Raw genomic sequence first — 18442 nt, 5'->3', positions numbered from 1 at the left:
GTTTTGTACAATAATTGTTTGTCTCTCTTGGTTTTGTTGCTAATAATCATAATTCTGCATTAATTGTTAGGAAAACCAATACATAACATATTTTGTTATCCTTATATGTTAATGATATGATTATTACCGGTGATGATTTCAATGGAATTGCATATTTAAAAGCTGCATTATCCCATCGTTTTGCTATGAAAGATTTGAGTGTACTTCATTACTTTTTGGTACTAAGGTGACTTCTTTTCCCAAAGGTTATCTTATGTCTCAATCCAAGTATATTAGTGACTTATTTGAGTGTGATTGGCTTACTGATAACAAGACTGTGTTTATATTCCTCTTGAGACAAGTGTACGATATTCTCCATATGATGGTGTTCCTTTAACTAATTTTACTTTATATTAAACTATTGTTGAGACTCTGGTTTATCTTACTTTCACTTGTCTAAACATTCACATGTTGTTCTTGTTAGTAAGTTTATTTCAGCTCCCACAAAGTTCATCTCATGTATCTTCGGGGCACTTAGTTTCAGTCTCTCTTTGTTTTTTTTCTACATTGTTATTAAACTTGCATTCCTACTGTGATGCAGATTGGAATGGTAATCCTAATGATCGAAAAATTCACTACGGAATGATTTTTTTTTGTGATTCACTTATATCATGAAAGAATAAGAAACACATGTTACATCTCGATTGTCCATAAAAACTGAGTATTGCGCTATGATTTTGACTACCTATGAGGTTATTTGGTTGTGTTGGTTACTTACATATATGTGCCTATTTGAAAGATCTTACGCCTTTACATTATGACGATAAAAGTGCTATTTGTATTGTTCGCAACTTTATTTTTCATGAGCAAATCAAGCATATTGAAACAAATTATCATTTTATTGGTCACCATCTTCAACTTGGTACTCTATCTCTACCATTTATTCTTTCGGCTTTACAGATTACAAATATATTTACCAAATAGCAACAGTTTTTTCTATGCTTTCGCTTTTTATTTTTTATTTGATAAACTCTCAATCCATTTAGTTGTAATATTGTGAGTTGAAGGAAATTTTAGCATAAATTCATGTTTTAGGCGAATTTATTTATAACTCTCATAATTAGTTTTGTTTATATATATATATGACATATATTTTTTGTAACATTTTATATATACTCAATAATACACAATTTACTTTTTCGTTTATATATATATATATATATATATATATATATATATATATATTTTGCTGTTAACTACCAAAAAATTAGTATTCGTAAAGTATATCTAAGAAACTATAAAGATAACCTTACTGGTGAAATAATTAATAAAGTCCAATTTAAGATGGATCCATTTGTACTTCAGATCTAAAACCAATTTTCTTGTTCTCGAGAGTTAACACAGTTAATTACATTAACACTTCAGCCATTACAAGTTATGTATCATCATTAATGACAGAAAAATCGAAAGAAAAAGAAAATTCAACTAAGGGTCAATTCTTTGATTAGGTTCCATGAAAAAACAAGAAATTAGCTAAGAGACATTTTGCTATATCAATTTCAATTCTTGGTAACGTAAAATGTCACGCACCATGGAGTGGGCGGCGAGGCCGGAGCACTTCGGAGGCATTCCCAGAAAACTTGTGATTGCGGTGGTGGGCGCCTTCGCCAAAACGGTGTCGTCTGTTCTCAACACCACCTCCGTTCACAACGCCGACACCCTCCTCCGCCTCGTCCGCTCCAGACCCCGCCGTGTCCCACTCATCACCGTTAGCAATCACATGTCCACGTCAGCACACACTCTCTTCATTTTTTTCTTTTCTCTTTCGGTTTTTTTAATTTTTTATGTTTATCTGTGAATGCAAATGGTGCAGTTTGGATGATCCGGCTATGTGGGGTTTTAGGGGTTTTCCCATCTTTGATACTAAGTTGGCTCGATGGGTTCTTGCTGCCGAAGATATATGCTTCAGGAATGCCCTCTATTCCTATATTTTTCGGGTTGGTAAGTTTACTAATTTCACTTCCTATTTATTGTGTTTCTGTAACAATGACATCTGCTAATTGACAATTTATTGAATTCTTATTTCTTCTGGGCTGCTCTTGCATTGAAAGGCTATTGTCATTTCCCCAATCTTTGTATATTTGATCAATTTTTTTTTAATTGACAAAGAAAAGAAAAACAAAATTGGTGAACGCACTGTTGAATATATCGAATTTGTTTTATCAACGAATATAATCGCTGGATATTTAAAAGTCCCTGCCTAATCGAATTGTGGTGACTCTGTTGAAGTCCTTTGGTATGTTGTTTGGATTTAACTTTTTACACTCCACAAAACTCACATGCAACCATTTTTTACATTCCGGAAAGGGTATTAAGGAATCTAAAACTGGGGGTGCAGGTGAGTTTTCAGGGTGTATGAAGAAATAGCCTTGTTGTCCGTACTTTAATTGCATTGAATTAAGTCCCAATCACTTCACTAGGCTAACAAAGTTTTTGGATTAATTGGAAGGTTAATGTGATACTTTACCACCATCTAGCTTTTTTTATGAAAAAAAAAACGGTTGTTTTGCTGTTTCTAACATGGTAACTTGCACAGGGAAATGCATACCTATTACAAGAGGTGGTGGTATTTATCAAGAGCACATGAATGAAGCTCTTGAGCGTTTAAATGATGGAGAATGGGTATCTATGTAACATTTAGTACTTTCCTTTCCTCCCTTTCAAACTTAACACTTTTATATGATATTTTGGGTAGTTTATGTTAAGTTATTGGTTATTACGACCTTCTAGGATTGTTATTGTACTCTTATTATTTTGGATGATGATTTTAAATGGATTACAAACTTTCCAAGTCATGGTTATTCATGATCCTAAATGACAGATGGTGGACCAATTCTCTTGTGGTTCAAATGTTTAGATGGTATACACAGAATGCCAAAGAAAGTAGTTGAGATGGCTATAGGGAGTTAGTTACTGAATAGCACCCAAATGCCATAGCAGAATGGGAACAATTATACTGGGAGGTTAGTTAGAGGAGAAAGGGTGTAAAGATTGTTCTCTTGCAAAGTGTTAGGAAGTAGCTATGTATACTTTTCTGTTCTTTTTTCTTCTTTAACCCTTTTATGCTCTGAAGCTTGCATAAAACACAACAAATATCTGTCTGTCTTTACATAAAGCTCTACATGCATATTATTTTGTTGCATGATGGCCATTGTTGTTGTGACTTGTGATTCAGCTTCCTATGACGAGTGACTTGCAGATTTATCAAAACAAAATCCCAAGATAGTTTGTTTAGATAGGTTTGGTATTGTGGTGAAATTTCCTTCATATAATCGGCAGGTCCAAATTTTGTGTGGGTTTTATCACATTAATTGCAGCTGGCTTTTGCCTGCAATGCAGTATCCCCACTGCAATCATGACGGCAACTTGTAATTTCAATATACAGGAAGTTAATGTTTCCTTGAACATGCATATATACAGGGTAGAAATTATTTTATTCATGATAATAATAATAATAGTAATGGTTTAGGAGTTAGGAATTCTAAGGTTGTGTAGATGTTTTCTGGATTGAGAAAAGCTTTTAATTTTCTTTTTTATCTTCTATGATTATTTTTCTATTGAAGTTTTCAGTTGTTTCATTGAAGATCAAATCTTAAACCAAACCTACTTCTTGTTGGTGATTTCCTGGATCACCAAAGCTTCAGGAACCATTCTCTGCTGTAGCACATAAGAAATGCTCTAGACTGCAAATTGACTTATTTCTTTTCATGCTATTCTTGATGCATTTTTTAGCTGATTTGAAGAAGGGGATGGAGGAGTAAGAAAGGGGATGAATATTCCTATTTACTTGATTTTCCAACTGGGTCACTGTAAATCAGTACTGGTTGATGGAAGCCGGTGCTTGTTTTTCTTTTTATTTTATTATTAACACCGATCCTCATTTCTGGTAAGCAGTGTTCAGAATGAGTGTTTACTTTTATGAATATAAAGTCACAAAAGCCTAAAGATGCTTGTGCCTCTGATTTAGGGAAAACATTTATTATGAAACATTTTCTTTTAAGCCAAATTAAACATAAGCTTTCTTTTCTATTTTGTGCAGAGAAGAAAAACAAAAAACCAATCATCAACAGAACCTGTTTTACTTAATTTTTACATGCAATTATGTATAAGGTTAATACTGTAAATTGGTATACCAAAGTCATAAGAGAACTAGTTCAGAAGTTCTTTAAAACTGTGCTTTAATTATGTAAATGCCGGCACACTCTCTTTCACACCCAAATGGGGAGTTCTTTTTACTGAAGTAAAACTAATATGTCATTTATGAATTTGTCATGGCAGTTACATACTTTTCCAGAAGGAAAGGTGAATCAAGAAGAGGCACCTATAAGGCGGTTGAAATGGGGAACTGCTAGTCTAATTGCTCGAGCACGTATAACTCCGATTGTATTGCCAATTGTCCATCATGGTTTTCATGAGGTAAGTCAGGACTTCTCTGCTTTCCCTGTAAATTACATATCCTACTACACTTCTAGCTATGTTTTCTACCAAAGTTGCAGCACTGTCAATTTATCTAGTCTGTTGGAATAAAAAAGCCTCTGTCATAAGCTGTCTCCAGTTGTTAGACATATTTGGGATTGAAGCATTTATATCCTCCAGATGAACAACACTTTCTTGCTAGGAAAACAGTTTTTATATTACTAGCGAATATGTTGCAAAGTAACCATTGAACTGGAACTATGAAGATAGCAGTGAGCATTCATCAATGTTTCAAGGACTAAGTGATTGTTAAAAATAAATGGAGAACATGACTTGTCACCCTCTAATTATACATCTACACATTCTATGTTTGCTCTGTCCAAGACTTCTTTTCTCATGCTTGCTTCCATCTCTACGCTCTCACTAGACTATATTTATAAATTGCTCCTATTGATTATATAAGCATTCTTGTATTATCATTAGCAAGAGAAAAGTATTTATACATAAAATTGTAGTTATTGTCTTGATCACTTGCAATAGTGGTGTTATAGTGCTGTAGCAGCATGTAGCGGTCCTTGTCTGCTACAAAACTTTCATAAAGTGTTTTGGGATCAGTGCTGAAATTTCAGACATCACAAATTTTCATGCAATGCTACTGCAGCACAATGCCAATGGGTGGTAAAAGTCCCCATTCTGGCCCTGTTTCAATGCCATTTTTCAGGTAAAAATGAAATTTCACCCCCTTTTCTGACGTTTGAAAATTTAGGATTTTCCCTACTTTCCCTCCAGTGTGACCTCTGTTTCCCCGCACTATTTTTCTCTAAACTTTGAAGCTCGCCCATCCCCATCACCGAAATAAAGTCTTCTCTAAAGTAGTTTTCTAGCAACTGCAACTTTGTTGTGTGACTGTAACCTCTTTTGGGTTCAGACACATTGTCTCTGTTTGTGGCCACTTTGCGTCTCTTTTTGGCAATGTTCCTGTGTTCTCCAGCATCTGAATGATAGTTAAGTGACTATTGTTAAATATTTGAAACTTTAAGTTATATCATTTTGTTTACTTTTGTTGTTATCTATGCATATGTTTTGCTTAAGGCTTGATGTATCATGTAGTTTATTCAGATTGCTTATTGCAGTTGTACCCAAAGTAAGGGTGCTTACTTAGTGGTGAATTAACTGCATTCTTATAACTATCAGTTCTCCATTTCTAGAGTGCGGCAGGAATGCAACTAGGTTTCTTTAGGTTTTGGTGTTTCTACTTATCCACCCAGAGCTGTCTAGTTCTCTTTTCTTCTTTTAGCTTTCTGGGCACATCAAGACTGCTGCCTCTTTATTGTTAATTCCTCCCAATAAAATCATTTTTGAGTTTTTTTATCTACTGTTTTTGCTTTTAATGTCTTGTTTGCCCAAGTGCTGATTCCCTTACCACTAGAACCTTTATCACCTTGATGCCCACTCTACAACCAATAAAGCACTACGCAAAATTTGGGAAGTCGCAGAGTGTTTCCCATCAGTTCAGACTTAAATGAGCCTGTTATTCTCTGTTCAATACGATATAAACGGCCCCCCATGGTATAAATCCAAAGAGGTTGGGCAAGGAAGTAATCTTCTTCACCTTTTGGTCTCTTGGGCTAGGCTAGAATGGATTCAGTCCCACCTATTGGCGATAGTTCGGTCTTCAGGGGCCATAGATGAACATCATGTGCATAGCATTTTTGGGGCCAGCTGCTACACCGCCACTGTATGAAGATTGATAGCTATGTTTAAAGTCGTGAGAATTCATAAAGTTGAAGATTTCTGTATTCCTTCTATAATTGATAAATTTTCATAATTTAATATTATATTGGCCGGAAAGACACTAATAATATCTCTGCATTACGGGAGACTGGATCTGCATCAAGCAACTGTCTTATTATTACTAGTGATACATATTTGTAAATTTGAATGATTTTGTAGATTTCTGACAGACTGCTTTCAGCAATTATTTTATTATACAGTTTTTACATTGCTGTGTCTTTTGTCCCAATAGTAAATAGGCAAGCTTCCTCATGGTTTACTTTCCTCATGGTTTTGGTCTATATAGTTCTTGCTAGTTTAATAATTGAACAGTTATTATGTTTTATGTTGTATGCTTATGCTGGGTTCTGGTTATATTTCTAGGTGATGCCAGAGAAATATATGTTTGGTAGACGACCTCCTTTGCCGTTGTGGAATAAGAAAATTGACATTATTGTTGGCGATCCAATTGAACTTGACCTTCCAGCAATGAGGCAAAAGGCTATTTCCCAATCTCGTAGTGAGTCAGTCCCAACTGTTGGATGGCCCAGCACTTGTGATGGTTTGGATGAAGCAGCACAAAGATGTTTCTACGCCACAATTTCAGAGCAAATCCACGGTGCAATGGAGAGATTAAGGTGTTTTGGTAAAAGTCTTCTGAAGTGATAGGTAAGTTTGAGTCATAGATTAAGGTGTTTTAGATATTTAATCATTCTTTGTTGTTGTAATTGATGGTTGAGCGAGAACTATTCGGCTTCTTAAAATTAAGTTTCATTCATTCAATAGAATATAGACAAGTTTTGTAAGGTAGATGTACAGCCCAGAATTAGATGGGCTTGTATTTCAAAATCCATAGTTTCATTCTAAGAATAAAAATTTGGAGTCCATGGTAACTTTTGGTTCCGTATAATAACATGCATGGACTTTGATCCTCGGCATTTTAGTAGTGTCATTATCACCTAGGACATTTGTTTCTGTAATGCACTGTATCCTAATCCATGGTTTGATTTGATATGATGTGTTCGTATTTATTTGTCCACATGGTGCTGGTCCTATTTGGTTTGCTTCCTTCTTGTGTTGTCCCCACCATCATTTTCTCTTTGGCTAATAAATTTACTGCTAAGACCGGAAAACAAGGGCAGACAGTATCGTTCTGCTTTAAAGAAATTCGAAATTTTGTTATACAACAGTAGGGCCTTCAGGAACTAATGATTTGGAATGACATCCAATCATACAATCCAAAAATTAATTTTAACTTTCAAACTGATTTTTTTTTTAAAAAGAATTCTAAATTAACTTTCAAATTTTATATTTTATAAACTTTTCAAATTATAATCTCAAAATCATTTTTTATTTATTTTTAGATTGCACAATTCAAAACAGACAAAATGAAAAATTGTATATTCATGAGTGCAGGATGAAGATATGGAGGAGCAGGAAATATTTGCAATAAGCCCAAACTAATAATTTGGTTTATTGGAATGAATTTGCTCCAATAAACGTTGAATTGACCCGTTCAAAATACAATAACCACACTTGTTCATCTTTTTCTTTGTAATCCGACCTCTAATGGTGATTTAAATTTATTGATAAAAACAATTCTGATGAAATGATTTTAAGTTGTAATCTGGTAAAAAAAATGTAATGTTGATTCTCTGAATTGTTGAAAACACTATATATAAATAAAAAGAAGAAAGAATTATGAGAGAAGTTTTTACATTGCGTTAATCTGAAGGCTTAGGGGAGATGGAGGGGCCTGAAAAAAATGTAAACTCTATAAGAATTCTTATCATGAGAAATAAGTGCTGTAGCTGCGTGTCTTTCTCTGTAAGACGCCCAAGTAACCGCATACAAACCAATAATGATCAAAGATTCCCCTACAATGCTGATTTCATCAATAAACAAATAAAAACTTATTTCAATTAACTACAAAACAAGCTTACTTTAATAAATAAAAGACACTGTATAAGAATCGTAAATCAATTTCATAAGTTTAAACAAGCTTCGTATACCTTCCCATGTAAATATGACTTCCAAGAAAAATTCTGGATAGGAGATGTTAAATATCTGCTTTCTTTAACTGCAGATCGTTGTTTTTGATTTTTTAATTACTCAACAGGTCTTCCTAAACTTTAGGTGCAAGTATGTATGTTATTCACGTTTCCTGAAATCATGGTTATGTGGTTACTGTCAGTTTTATTTTTTTATTATAAATGTACTGTTGCTACGTTGAATAAAATGAGCCTTTTCTTCACATCAGTCTCATTATACTGTACACTTTACCTTGCTCTGTTTTTTCCTTCTCCCGATTAAATTATTTCCCTTTCAACTCCAACAATCTGGTATCAGAGCTGTTTTCTTACGGGCCTGTGAAACAATGGACGCTGAATCAAATTTCTCCCAAGTAGCACCTCTGGTCTTTGACGGAGAGAACTACGATGCCTGGGCGAAAAATGGGGGCTTACCTAGAGGCTTTGGATCTTTGGAAAGCCATTGAAGAAGATTACGAAATCCTTCCGCTGCCCGAAAATCCCACCATGACCCAGATGAAAAGTTACAAGGAGAAGAAAACTTGGAAAGCAAAGGCGAAATCATGTCTCTTTGCTGGTGTTTCGGCAACCCTCTTTACTCGAATCATGACCTTAAAAACAGCAAAAGAAATATGGGAGTATCTAAAGAAGGAGTATGCAGGGGATGAAAGGATTCGAGGTATGCAAGTGTTGAACATGATGAGAGAATTTGAACTTCAAAAGATGAAGGAGTCTGAGACCATTAAAGAGTACTCAAACAGATTGCTTGGCATTGTTAACAAGGTAAGATTACTTGGCACAAATTTTTTGGATTGCAGAATTATCGAAAAAATTCTTGTAACTGTGCCAGAAAGGTATGAGGCATCCATAACCACCCTAGAAAGCACAAAGGATCTGTCCAAGATTACCTTGGCAGAGGTGTTACATGCCTTGCAGGCCCAAGAGCAACGAAGGCTTATGAGACAAGATCAAGTGGTTGAAGGTGCGTTACCGGCAAAGCATCACAGTGGAAAGAAAAACTTCAAGAAGCATAAACAAAAGAAAACACTACATACAAAGGCAAGGTCAAAAAGAAAAATTACCCACCTTGTAAGCACTGCGAAAAATTGGGTCATTCACCATTCAGGTGTTGGAAAAGACCAGATGCAAAATGCAACAAGTGTAATCAGCTTGGACATGAAGCTGTAATTTATGGAAGCAAACAACATGAAGTCAATGCCCAAGTTGTTGAGCAAGATGACAAAGATCATATTTTCTCTGCTTCAATTTTTTCAGCAAAGAGTAACTATGAATGTTGGTTGATTGACAGTGGTTGTACCAACCATATGTCGTATGACAAAACTCTATTCAAGCACTTGAAGCCTACTAAAGTCTCAAAGGTCGAAATAGGAAATGGTGACTATATTTCTGCAAAAGGAAAAGGAATTGTAGCAATTTCAACGAGCTCAGGTACAAAAATAATCTCCGATGTTCTTTATGTACCTGACATTGATCAAAATTTGCTAAGTGTAGGACAGTTGATGGAAAAGGGATTTAAAGTGTCCTTTGAACATCAAAGCTGCCTTATCTCTGACATTGTTGGCCGGGAGGTTCTAAGGGTTAAAATGAGAGGTAAAAGCTTCTCATTTGATCCAACAGAGGAGAAGAATGTAGCCTATTACACTCAAGCCAATCTCACAGAACTCTGGCACAAGAGACTAGGTCATTGTCATCTTGAAAGAATGTTGAAAATACAGAAGAATGACATGTTTTCAGGTGTACCAACACTTTCTGAAAATCTTTCAAATTGTAATGCTTGTCAATTTGGTAAACAAAACAGTCTTTTCCCAAATCATCTTGGAGTATTTATGAAGTTCAAGAAAATGGTGGAAACTCAAAGTGGCTACAAGATTCAATTTCTAAGATCAGACAATGGGAAGGAGTATACATCAACAAAATTTAATCTATTTTTGTGAAGAAGCAGGAATTGCGCATCAATTGACAGCTCCTTACACTCCTCAACAAAATAGGGTAAGTGAAAGGAGAAACAAATCTGTGATGGAGATGGCTAGATGCATGTTGCATGAGAAGGAGCTGCCTAAAACATTTTGGGCAGAAGCGGCTAATACAACAGTTCTCTTGCAAAATCGGCTTCCAACCAAGGCCTTGAAAGATAAAACTCCATTTGAGGCTTGGTATAGGTATAAACCTTTTCTAACCTTCCTTAAAGTATTTGGTTGTGTCTGTTTTGTATATATTCCTCAGGTTAAGCGTGATAAACTTGATAAGAAGGCTACTCCAGGCATCTTTGTGGGTTACAGTTCTGTTTCGAAAGCCTACAAAGTGTATCATCCTCAAACTGGAAAAATGACTATCACTAGAGATGTACATTTCAACGAAGGTCAGAAATGGGATTGGAAGAACTCACAAAGCACAACAGAATTCTTTCCAATTATAGAAGATAATCATCATGGAGAACAAACCACATAACTATTGCAAGATGAATTGGAAGATGATCCTCCAATCAGAGGAACTAGGCTATTGTTTGACATCTATCAAAGATGCAATGTAGCCATTTGTGAACCTGCTAGCTGTGAGGAAGCACTAAGACTCCCAAAATGGAAAAATGCAATGGAGGAGGAGATGTCTATGATTCAAAAAAAAACAAAACGTGGGAGTTGGTTGACAAGCCTGAAAACAGAAAAGTCATTGGAGTCAAATGGGTTTTCAAAATAAAGCTTAATGCAGATAGCTCAATCAACAAATACAAGGCCAGACTCGTGGTTAAAGGGTATGCACAAATCTTTGGTGTTTATTATTCTGACACTTTTGCTCCTGTGTTTAGATTAGATACAATCAGATTGGTGTTAACTATAGCTGCGCAAAAGGGCTGGAAAATATTCTAGTTGGATGTCAAATCAACATTTTTAAATGGAGTTCTAGAAGAAGAAATATATGTGGAGCAACCAGAGGGATTCGTGAAGCATGGTGAAGAAGATAAAGTTTATCTACTAAGAAAGGCCCTATATGGCCTAAAGCAAGCTCCAAAGGCCTGGTACAGTAAAATAAATGATCACCTATTAAGCATAGGCTTTACAAAAAGCTTATCTGAATTCACTCTCTATGTAAAAGATAAGGGAAATAGTTTTCTCATAGTTTCACTATATTGATGATCTTTTAGTAACTGGAGATGACACAAAGTTGATTGACGAATTCAAGCAAGAAATGGTGCAAGCATTTGAAATGACAGATCTTGGTCTCATGACCTATTTTCTTGGAATTGAGATCAAACAAGGTGAAAATCAAGTGTTCATTTGCCAAAGAAAATATGCAAAAAGAAAATATGCAAAGGAAATATTGAGGAAATTTCAAATGGATGAATGTAAAGCAGTTAGCACACCAATGAATCAAAGAGAGAAATTCATCAACGAAGATGGTGCTGATAAAGTTGATGAAGGATACTACAGGAGCTTGATTGGATGTCTAATGTACCTAACTGCAACAAGGCCAGACATTATATTTGTTGTAAGTTTCTTATCTCGATTTATGCATTGTGCTAGTGAGGTGCATTTAAGAGCAGCAAAAAGAATATTAAGTGATTGGGCTGGATCTTATGATGACATGAAAAGCACTTCAGGGTATTGTTTCAACTTAGGTTCAGGAGTTTTCTCATGGTGCACAAAGAAGCAAGAGATTGTAGCACAATCCACTGCAGAGGTTGAATTCATAGCAGCAACAGCTACTGTAAATCAAGTTTTATGGCTGAAAAAGATTCTATATGATTTACACTTTCAGCAGAAAAATAAAATTGAGGTTTTGGTTGACAACCAAGCAGCAATTGCAATTGCAAATAATCCAGTATGCCATGGGAAAACAAAACATTTCAACATCAAGCTCTATTTTTTGAGGGAGATGCAGCAAAATGGAGAAGTGAACTTAGTTTACTGCAAGTCTGAAGATCAGTTGGCTGACATGTTTACAAAGCCTTTGCCTATCAGCAAATTTGAATTATTGAGAAAAAGAATTGGAGTGTGCAGCAGTTCCTAAAGCAAGGAGGAGTGTTAAATATCTGCTTTTTGTAACTGCAGATCGTTGTTTAATTTTTTAATTAGTCAATAGGTCTTCCTAAACTTTAGGTGCAAGTATGTCTGTTATTCACGTTTCCTGAAATCATGGTTATGTGGTTACTGTCAGTTTTATTCTTTTATTATAAATGTACTGCTGCTACGTTGAATCAAATGAGCATTTTCTTCACATCAGTCTCATTATACTGTACACTTTAACTTGCTCTGTTTTTTCCTTCTCCCTAGGGATGGCAACGGGGCGGGGCGGGGACGGGTTTCACTATCCCATACCCATCCCCGCATAAAAAATTCATCCCCATCCCCATACCCAAACCCAACGGGTATCAAACTTTTTTCCCATCCCCATCCCCACCGGGTAACGGGTATAATCTCGTACCCATACCCGTACCCATGTTCTAACTACTTCAATATTAATTTTTATAAAAGAAAAAAATTACGGTAAAGAAAACATAATATTATGAAATATTCAATATTAGGAGGATTTTCTTCGATGCCAAATACATTAAAATAAATTATAATTGTTTATATTTTATATTAGAATACCAAATAAAATTTCATGTGAACCAAAACATTTATTAAATTTGCAAACTACAACATTAATGAACTTAGTTGATAAAATTAAAAAATATTTCAAAAAAGTATAAAAGGAAAACAAATATTCAAATTAAAATATATTTTAAATGTTTGTTTACTTCAATTTTTTAAATTCTAATGAATCTCTTTTTTATGCACTAATAAAAGTTATAATATATCACTTGATCAAAATGACACAAAGAACAAATATTCAAATTAAAATATATTTTAAATATTTGTTTACTTCAATTTTTTAAATTATAATGAATCTCTTTTTTATACACTAATAAAAAGTTATAATACATCACTTGATCAAAATAACACAAAAAACAAATAATAAACATAATAATAAAATTTTGACATAGATTTTGTATCTTTTGAACTTCAATATATGTTGCATAGTGACAAAAAAATATTCATAGAAATTACATTAAATTTTTATATTGTAGTAAATAAAAGTTATTTATACAATTAAAGTAAAAAAAATTACAGTATGATTAATAGTGAGTTATAAAATAACAAATAATTAGATAGAATATATCGAAATATTTTATTCTACATGATGAAAATAAACAATAAATAAAAATATTAAAAAACTAACAAATGTGTGTTTTAGAAATAATTTGAGAGACTATCGAAAGAAATCGCACAAAGGAAATCAAATGTATAATTAAGGTATGATAAAATGAAAAAAACCTTAGAGAACTAATTATTAAATTATGTTTGAAGTGATTAAAAATAAATAGAAATATCATTAGTGACCAAAAAAATTATCATTAAATTACAAATAAATTAGTAATTAAATTGGTCACTAAATCAAGTACCGATTCGATCATTGAATCAGTCACTAATTTAGACAATAAATCAACTACTACCACCAATGACGAAAAATAGTGACTGATATGGGTTACTGACTAAATCAGTCACCATTTCATTTTTTCTTGTAGTGAATTATCATATACTATTCCTAAATATCATTATATATATATATATATATATATATAATTTTAACCACTTCAAACAGAATTTAAAGTGAAACAATTACATTATGATATATTATTCTACATGATGAAAATAAAAACAATAAATAAAAATATTAAAAAACTAACAAATGTGTGTTTTAGAAATAATTTGAGAGACTATCGAAAAAAATCACACAAAGGAAATCAAATGTATAACTAAGGTATGATAAGACGAAAAATATCTCAGAGAACTAAGAAAACTTTTCAAATATCAACATATATACTTAATGGTTGAAAAATAACGAAAATTACTTTAATGAAACAAAAGAGTTCTTCAAATTAAACAAAAATTAATAATAATAATAATAATAAGTAAAGAATTTTTTTTATATTACCTTAAATTGAGAGTATAAACATTCTCATGTGAAAGGAAAATTTATAATAAATAAAAATATTAAAAAATAATATAAATATTCAAATGTAAGGCATAATTTTTTTTATTAACATACATTATTTTAACATAATTACATAAAGGTTATGATAAGATAAAAAATATATTGGAGATGAGAATGAGTTTAATGACAAATGAAATAATTAAAAGAAATAAAAAATAGAATATATATATATATATAGGTTACTTGATTAATTGTGAATATTTTGATAATTTAAACGAGAATGAAGATATGGCGGGGACGGGTATTATGGCGGGTATATGTACATCCCCATACCCATCCCCATACCCAACTGAAAAAGTCGGGGATTCCCCATACCCATATCCATACACAGTCAATGCGGGGATTCCCCGTCAAAACGGGGACGGGTTCGGGCAATACCCACGGGGACGGGTTTATTTGCCATCTCTACTTCTCCCGATTAAATTATTTCCCTTTCAACTCCAACATGAGAGCATAAGCTCCTGGTTGAATGGGGTTATAAAGAGCAACCATGGCTGGCCCCAATATCTTGTTGCACCATGTTATCAGTCCATAATTAAGGGCAGATGCGATAAATCCCTGAACAAAGAAGGGAAACACCTGTAACACTCTACATGCTAAAAATCCTCCCAAGATATTTATTAAAACTTCATATAAACATCGTTCAATGTTTAGCAAAATTAAATAAATGAAGATCAGTTATTTCTAAAATTCTGGAACAAACAGGACTTGTAGTATTACTTTCATGTCTCTCATAAAAACAACCACATACTCAAAACACCATTAAAAAAATGGAATTTGAGGTGTTCAGGAATGATACCACACAAATGACGAATAAAAAAGGTGAACTAAAATTACCAGAGATAACTAATAATGGCTCATAATATTGAAAGTTGAATTGAAGTTCTAGTGACTCACTGCATAAATAACAGCAATAGTTTCAGACTGTGTCAATCTCCAATCAGTTAACTCGTTAGTTGCAAAGAATGATGTAGTTACCATCAAAATAGCTCCAAATAAGTATGAATAAGCGGTGACAGACAGGTTTGCAGGATACTTTTTTAATAGTGGAGCCTGGAAACAATTCACAACAATAATTTACACATTTTTCACATATAATAGAACCTAATATTGTAAAATTGTTAAAACAATTACCAGAGTAAGCAGGGCTAATCTAATCAACAAAAAACTTTAAATGACATAACTTGAAGAGCGGCTTTTCTGGCAGTAAATTATTCAGTGTGACAGAAAGCATGACAACTTTGGGAAGGCATCCAATAATGAAAAATGTGTGAATTCACAATATTTTTAATGGAGATGATGAAAGGGGAGTTTTTATTGAGATTGTTAAGGAAAAACTAGCAGTTCTAGTTAGAGAGCTCAAGATCTCACAGACACCATAATAGAATCCCATACTTCCAATGTAGGACTCAAGTCCAATAACTTGCAATGGATCCTAAATCTCACAATGTTTCTTGCCCTGCCTGTGCACTAGCCCTTTGACTAGTCCAAGGCAAACACTGCAATGGCAGTGTCATCATTTATGTAGCTCACCAGCAAAAGAGAGACATGGTGGAAGGATTTGATACAAATTGATCAGAACTTTCGAGAACCATACTGTACTCCAAAACGTAGTTGTTATAGTTAGAGATCCTGAGGCCTTATAAACCCCATACTAGAATCCTGTACTTCAATGTGAGACTCAATGTGAGACGCAGTTCCCAAGAAACCCACGGGGTAACCTCTTAAAAGAAACAAGGAACACTCAATCACCATTTTTCAAGGACAAGACAAGGCATTGCGAATGCATGACCCTACCACCACCAACATCTTCATAAAAATGAAATACTATCCACATTTAGTATATTTACAAAATTCTGACAAAATAAATACTCTTTGTTCTTGTTTATGAAGAATCTAGTCATGTTGGTTCTTGTTCGTATCTTACCATTCCAATAACTCAACCTCATTTTTTTATTCAATTTTTTTTCATCACATCGCTCTACTATTTTGATTCATTCATTTACTTTCGAAAACCACTTTTTCAGTTGTCATCCAAGCTTGATTGTCTTCTTCAATCAAACTCAATTTTCACATCCGTTTCAAAGGTCTCAACGTAAGGAACCAATTCTCACCAGCAGTCTCCACAACTGTCGTGGTGTTGCTGCACGCTGCTAATAAGATGAAAACGGGTCTAGAGGATTGAACAAAGTCAAGACAGTATCACCAGGTTGATCCTGAAAATTGGACCAGATCTCTAAACATAAATGGCTTAGAGGATCACTCACAGGTTTTCCAGATGAACCATCTGGTTCACTCCATACACTATTAGAGAATAATGTCGTGTATAATGCATGGAATTGACACTACAAACAAGTATCACTTAATAGAGACAAGATATGACAGTGATCACTACCAGTTTTTTTCTTAATGCTTCCTGTAGTCAACAATCATTTGAAGAATATAAAAAGGAGATGAACCTGAATGGTTAAAAAAGCAACCATGCACATGCAATTCCCTATGAAGCACAAAACTCCAAGATGAAATTGATCAAATCCGAGATCCAGTAAACAACCAATTAACCATCCAGAAGCTCTGGTTTTCCTTTGGCACTTATTTCACTGTTTTACAAAGTCTGTTCCTGAATATCCTATCAATGCCGGATCACGATACAAAACCATCAGTACAACACCTAAAACAATAGAGAAAGTTCCTCCAACCTTGGCCAAACCTTCATATCTTAGCAAGTTCACTCTTTCTGTACTGCATGAACAAGTTTATCAGGTGCACATTACTCTATGTACTGGTGTATCTTGATTTAACTAATGTATAGATTTCAATGCAACAATAGTGGGGAATTGTGTGTCCTAGAAAAAGATAAATTGAAAAAATACACGTGGAGAAACTGACCCATCATCACAACCAATAGAAAAGTAAAGACCGGGGCTGGCTGAACCGCAGCAGCATAAGTTGGATTAGTATAGCTTAAGCCAATAAGAAACAAAAGATGGTTGCCAAATATGCTAAACATGAACAAAGAAGCCGAATTACCATTGCATGAATAAAACAATATTGTTCACGTATAACCAATACAGAGAATATGTCACTATATCCAGAACGTTACCCAGTTAATCCAAGAAAGAAGAATGACATGAGAAGGCGTTTAGTTATTAGTGGCCGTGTATGCCTACAAACCAGACATGATTAGGATGACGATGCATTAGCAGTAAAGCAATGACGATAAGAAATGGGTATAAAACAGCGTAGCAAGTTAAAATTTCATTTCTAAAGTTTGAATACATAGCAGTATAGCACAGTTAAAAGAGCATAGAAAGTATAATAAAATTAGATGTCATCTAGGCAAAAAATTGACCATAAGTATGAGCATTTCCAGAATCAAACTTGAGATGTTAACAAATAAACCTCGATCATGATAACCCTTGGTTATTAGTTAATTACTGAAACATACTATAAACTATAACTCTAGATGGAAGATAGGTCTAAATTTTAGGCATACATAACTGTACAATTTGATCCAATTAAACAGAGAGACACCAATAACATTGACAATTGGGTGGGGATACAAATAACACACCCTTTATTATTATCAGTATAAATTTATGAAAAGTTACAGTTTTTTGAACTTCACTTCTTATTAATGAAATTCACGGGCAACTTTGTAGTTTCCAATGAGTTTTGACCAATAGTCGCAAGTGGATTACAGAGATGATATTAGAAATGGTACTGCCGGCTCCCCACCTAACAAAATAAGTAATGAAAGAAAAGTAGAATTGATGACAGACGTATAAACGGGGAACCAGTAGAACACACAACCAATGATACATTCGAAGCGTTGAAAATAACAAGCAAAGTAATCAATTCACTTCCCCTTGCACATTGGAAGCGTGTGTGTGTGAGAGAGAGAAAGAAAAGTAGGTACTTTTCACGGATAAAAGCTAGGGGAGCGAGAATGGCGAGGGCAATGATATCGCGGAAGACGCAGAACACGATTTGGTTGATGCCAACGTTAAGGGCGACTTTGGTGATGACGTGATAGCCTCCGTTGAATAACTGCACCATTGCCATGGCCGTGTGGGCCTTCCAAATCTCACCACCTGACACTGCTGCCATTATTATCAGCTTACAATTTA

General features: G+C 34.2%; 2 protein-coding genes across 2 annotated transcripts; one reads left to right on the top strand and one right to left on the bottom strand.

Moving 5' to 3' along the window:
• The first annotated feature begins 1390 nt into the window (after nt 1–1390).
• Nucleotides 1391–7242, top strand: LOC114179955 (Phospholipid/glycerol acyltransferase family protein). The gene is made up of 5 exons (XM_028066474.2): nt 1391–1767; nt 1853–1980; nt 2576–2661; nt 4318–4455; nt 6613–7242. The coding sequence occupies exons 1-5, from the start codon at nt 1559–1561 to the stop codon at nt 6892–6894; spliced, it is 843 nt and encodes a 280-aa protein (XP_027922275.1). The 5' UTR covers nt 1391–1558; the 3' UTR covers nt 6895–7242.
• Nucleotides 7243–13684: 6442 nt separating this feature from the next.
• On the bottom strand, nt 13685–18434 carry LOC114175397 (WAT1-related protein At3g45870-like). The gene is made up of 5 exons (XM_085671596.1): nt 18232–18434; nt 17416–17478; nt 17202–17314; nt 15210–17054; nt 13685–14870 (listed from the first exon to the last, which is right to left on the bottom strand). The coding sequence occupies exons 1-4, from the start codon at nt 18420–18422 to the stop codon at nt 17041–17043; spliced, it is 381 nt and encodes a 126-aa protein (XP_085527722.1). The 5' UTR covers nt 18423–18434; the 3' UTR covers nt 13685–14870; nt 15210–17040.
• Between the last annotated feature and the right edge of the window lie 8 nt (nt 18435–18442).

The sequence above is a fragment of the Vigna unguiculata genome, chromosome 3 (genome assembly GCF_037176805.1).
Source record: "Vigna unguiculata cultivar grain cowpea cultivar isolate G323 ecotype 2 chromosome 3, ASM3717680v1, whole genome shotgun sequence".
Taxonomy (NCBI): domain Eukaryota; kingdom Viridiplantae; phylum Streptophyta; class Magnoliopsida; order Fabales; family Fabaceae; genus Vigna; species Vigna unguiculata.
Note: the sequence above shows the minus strand (reverse complement) of the source record. Positions and strands in the feature narration are given on the sequence as shown.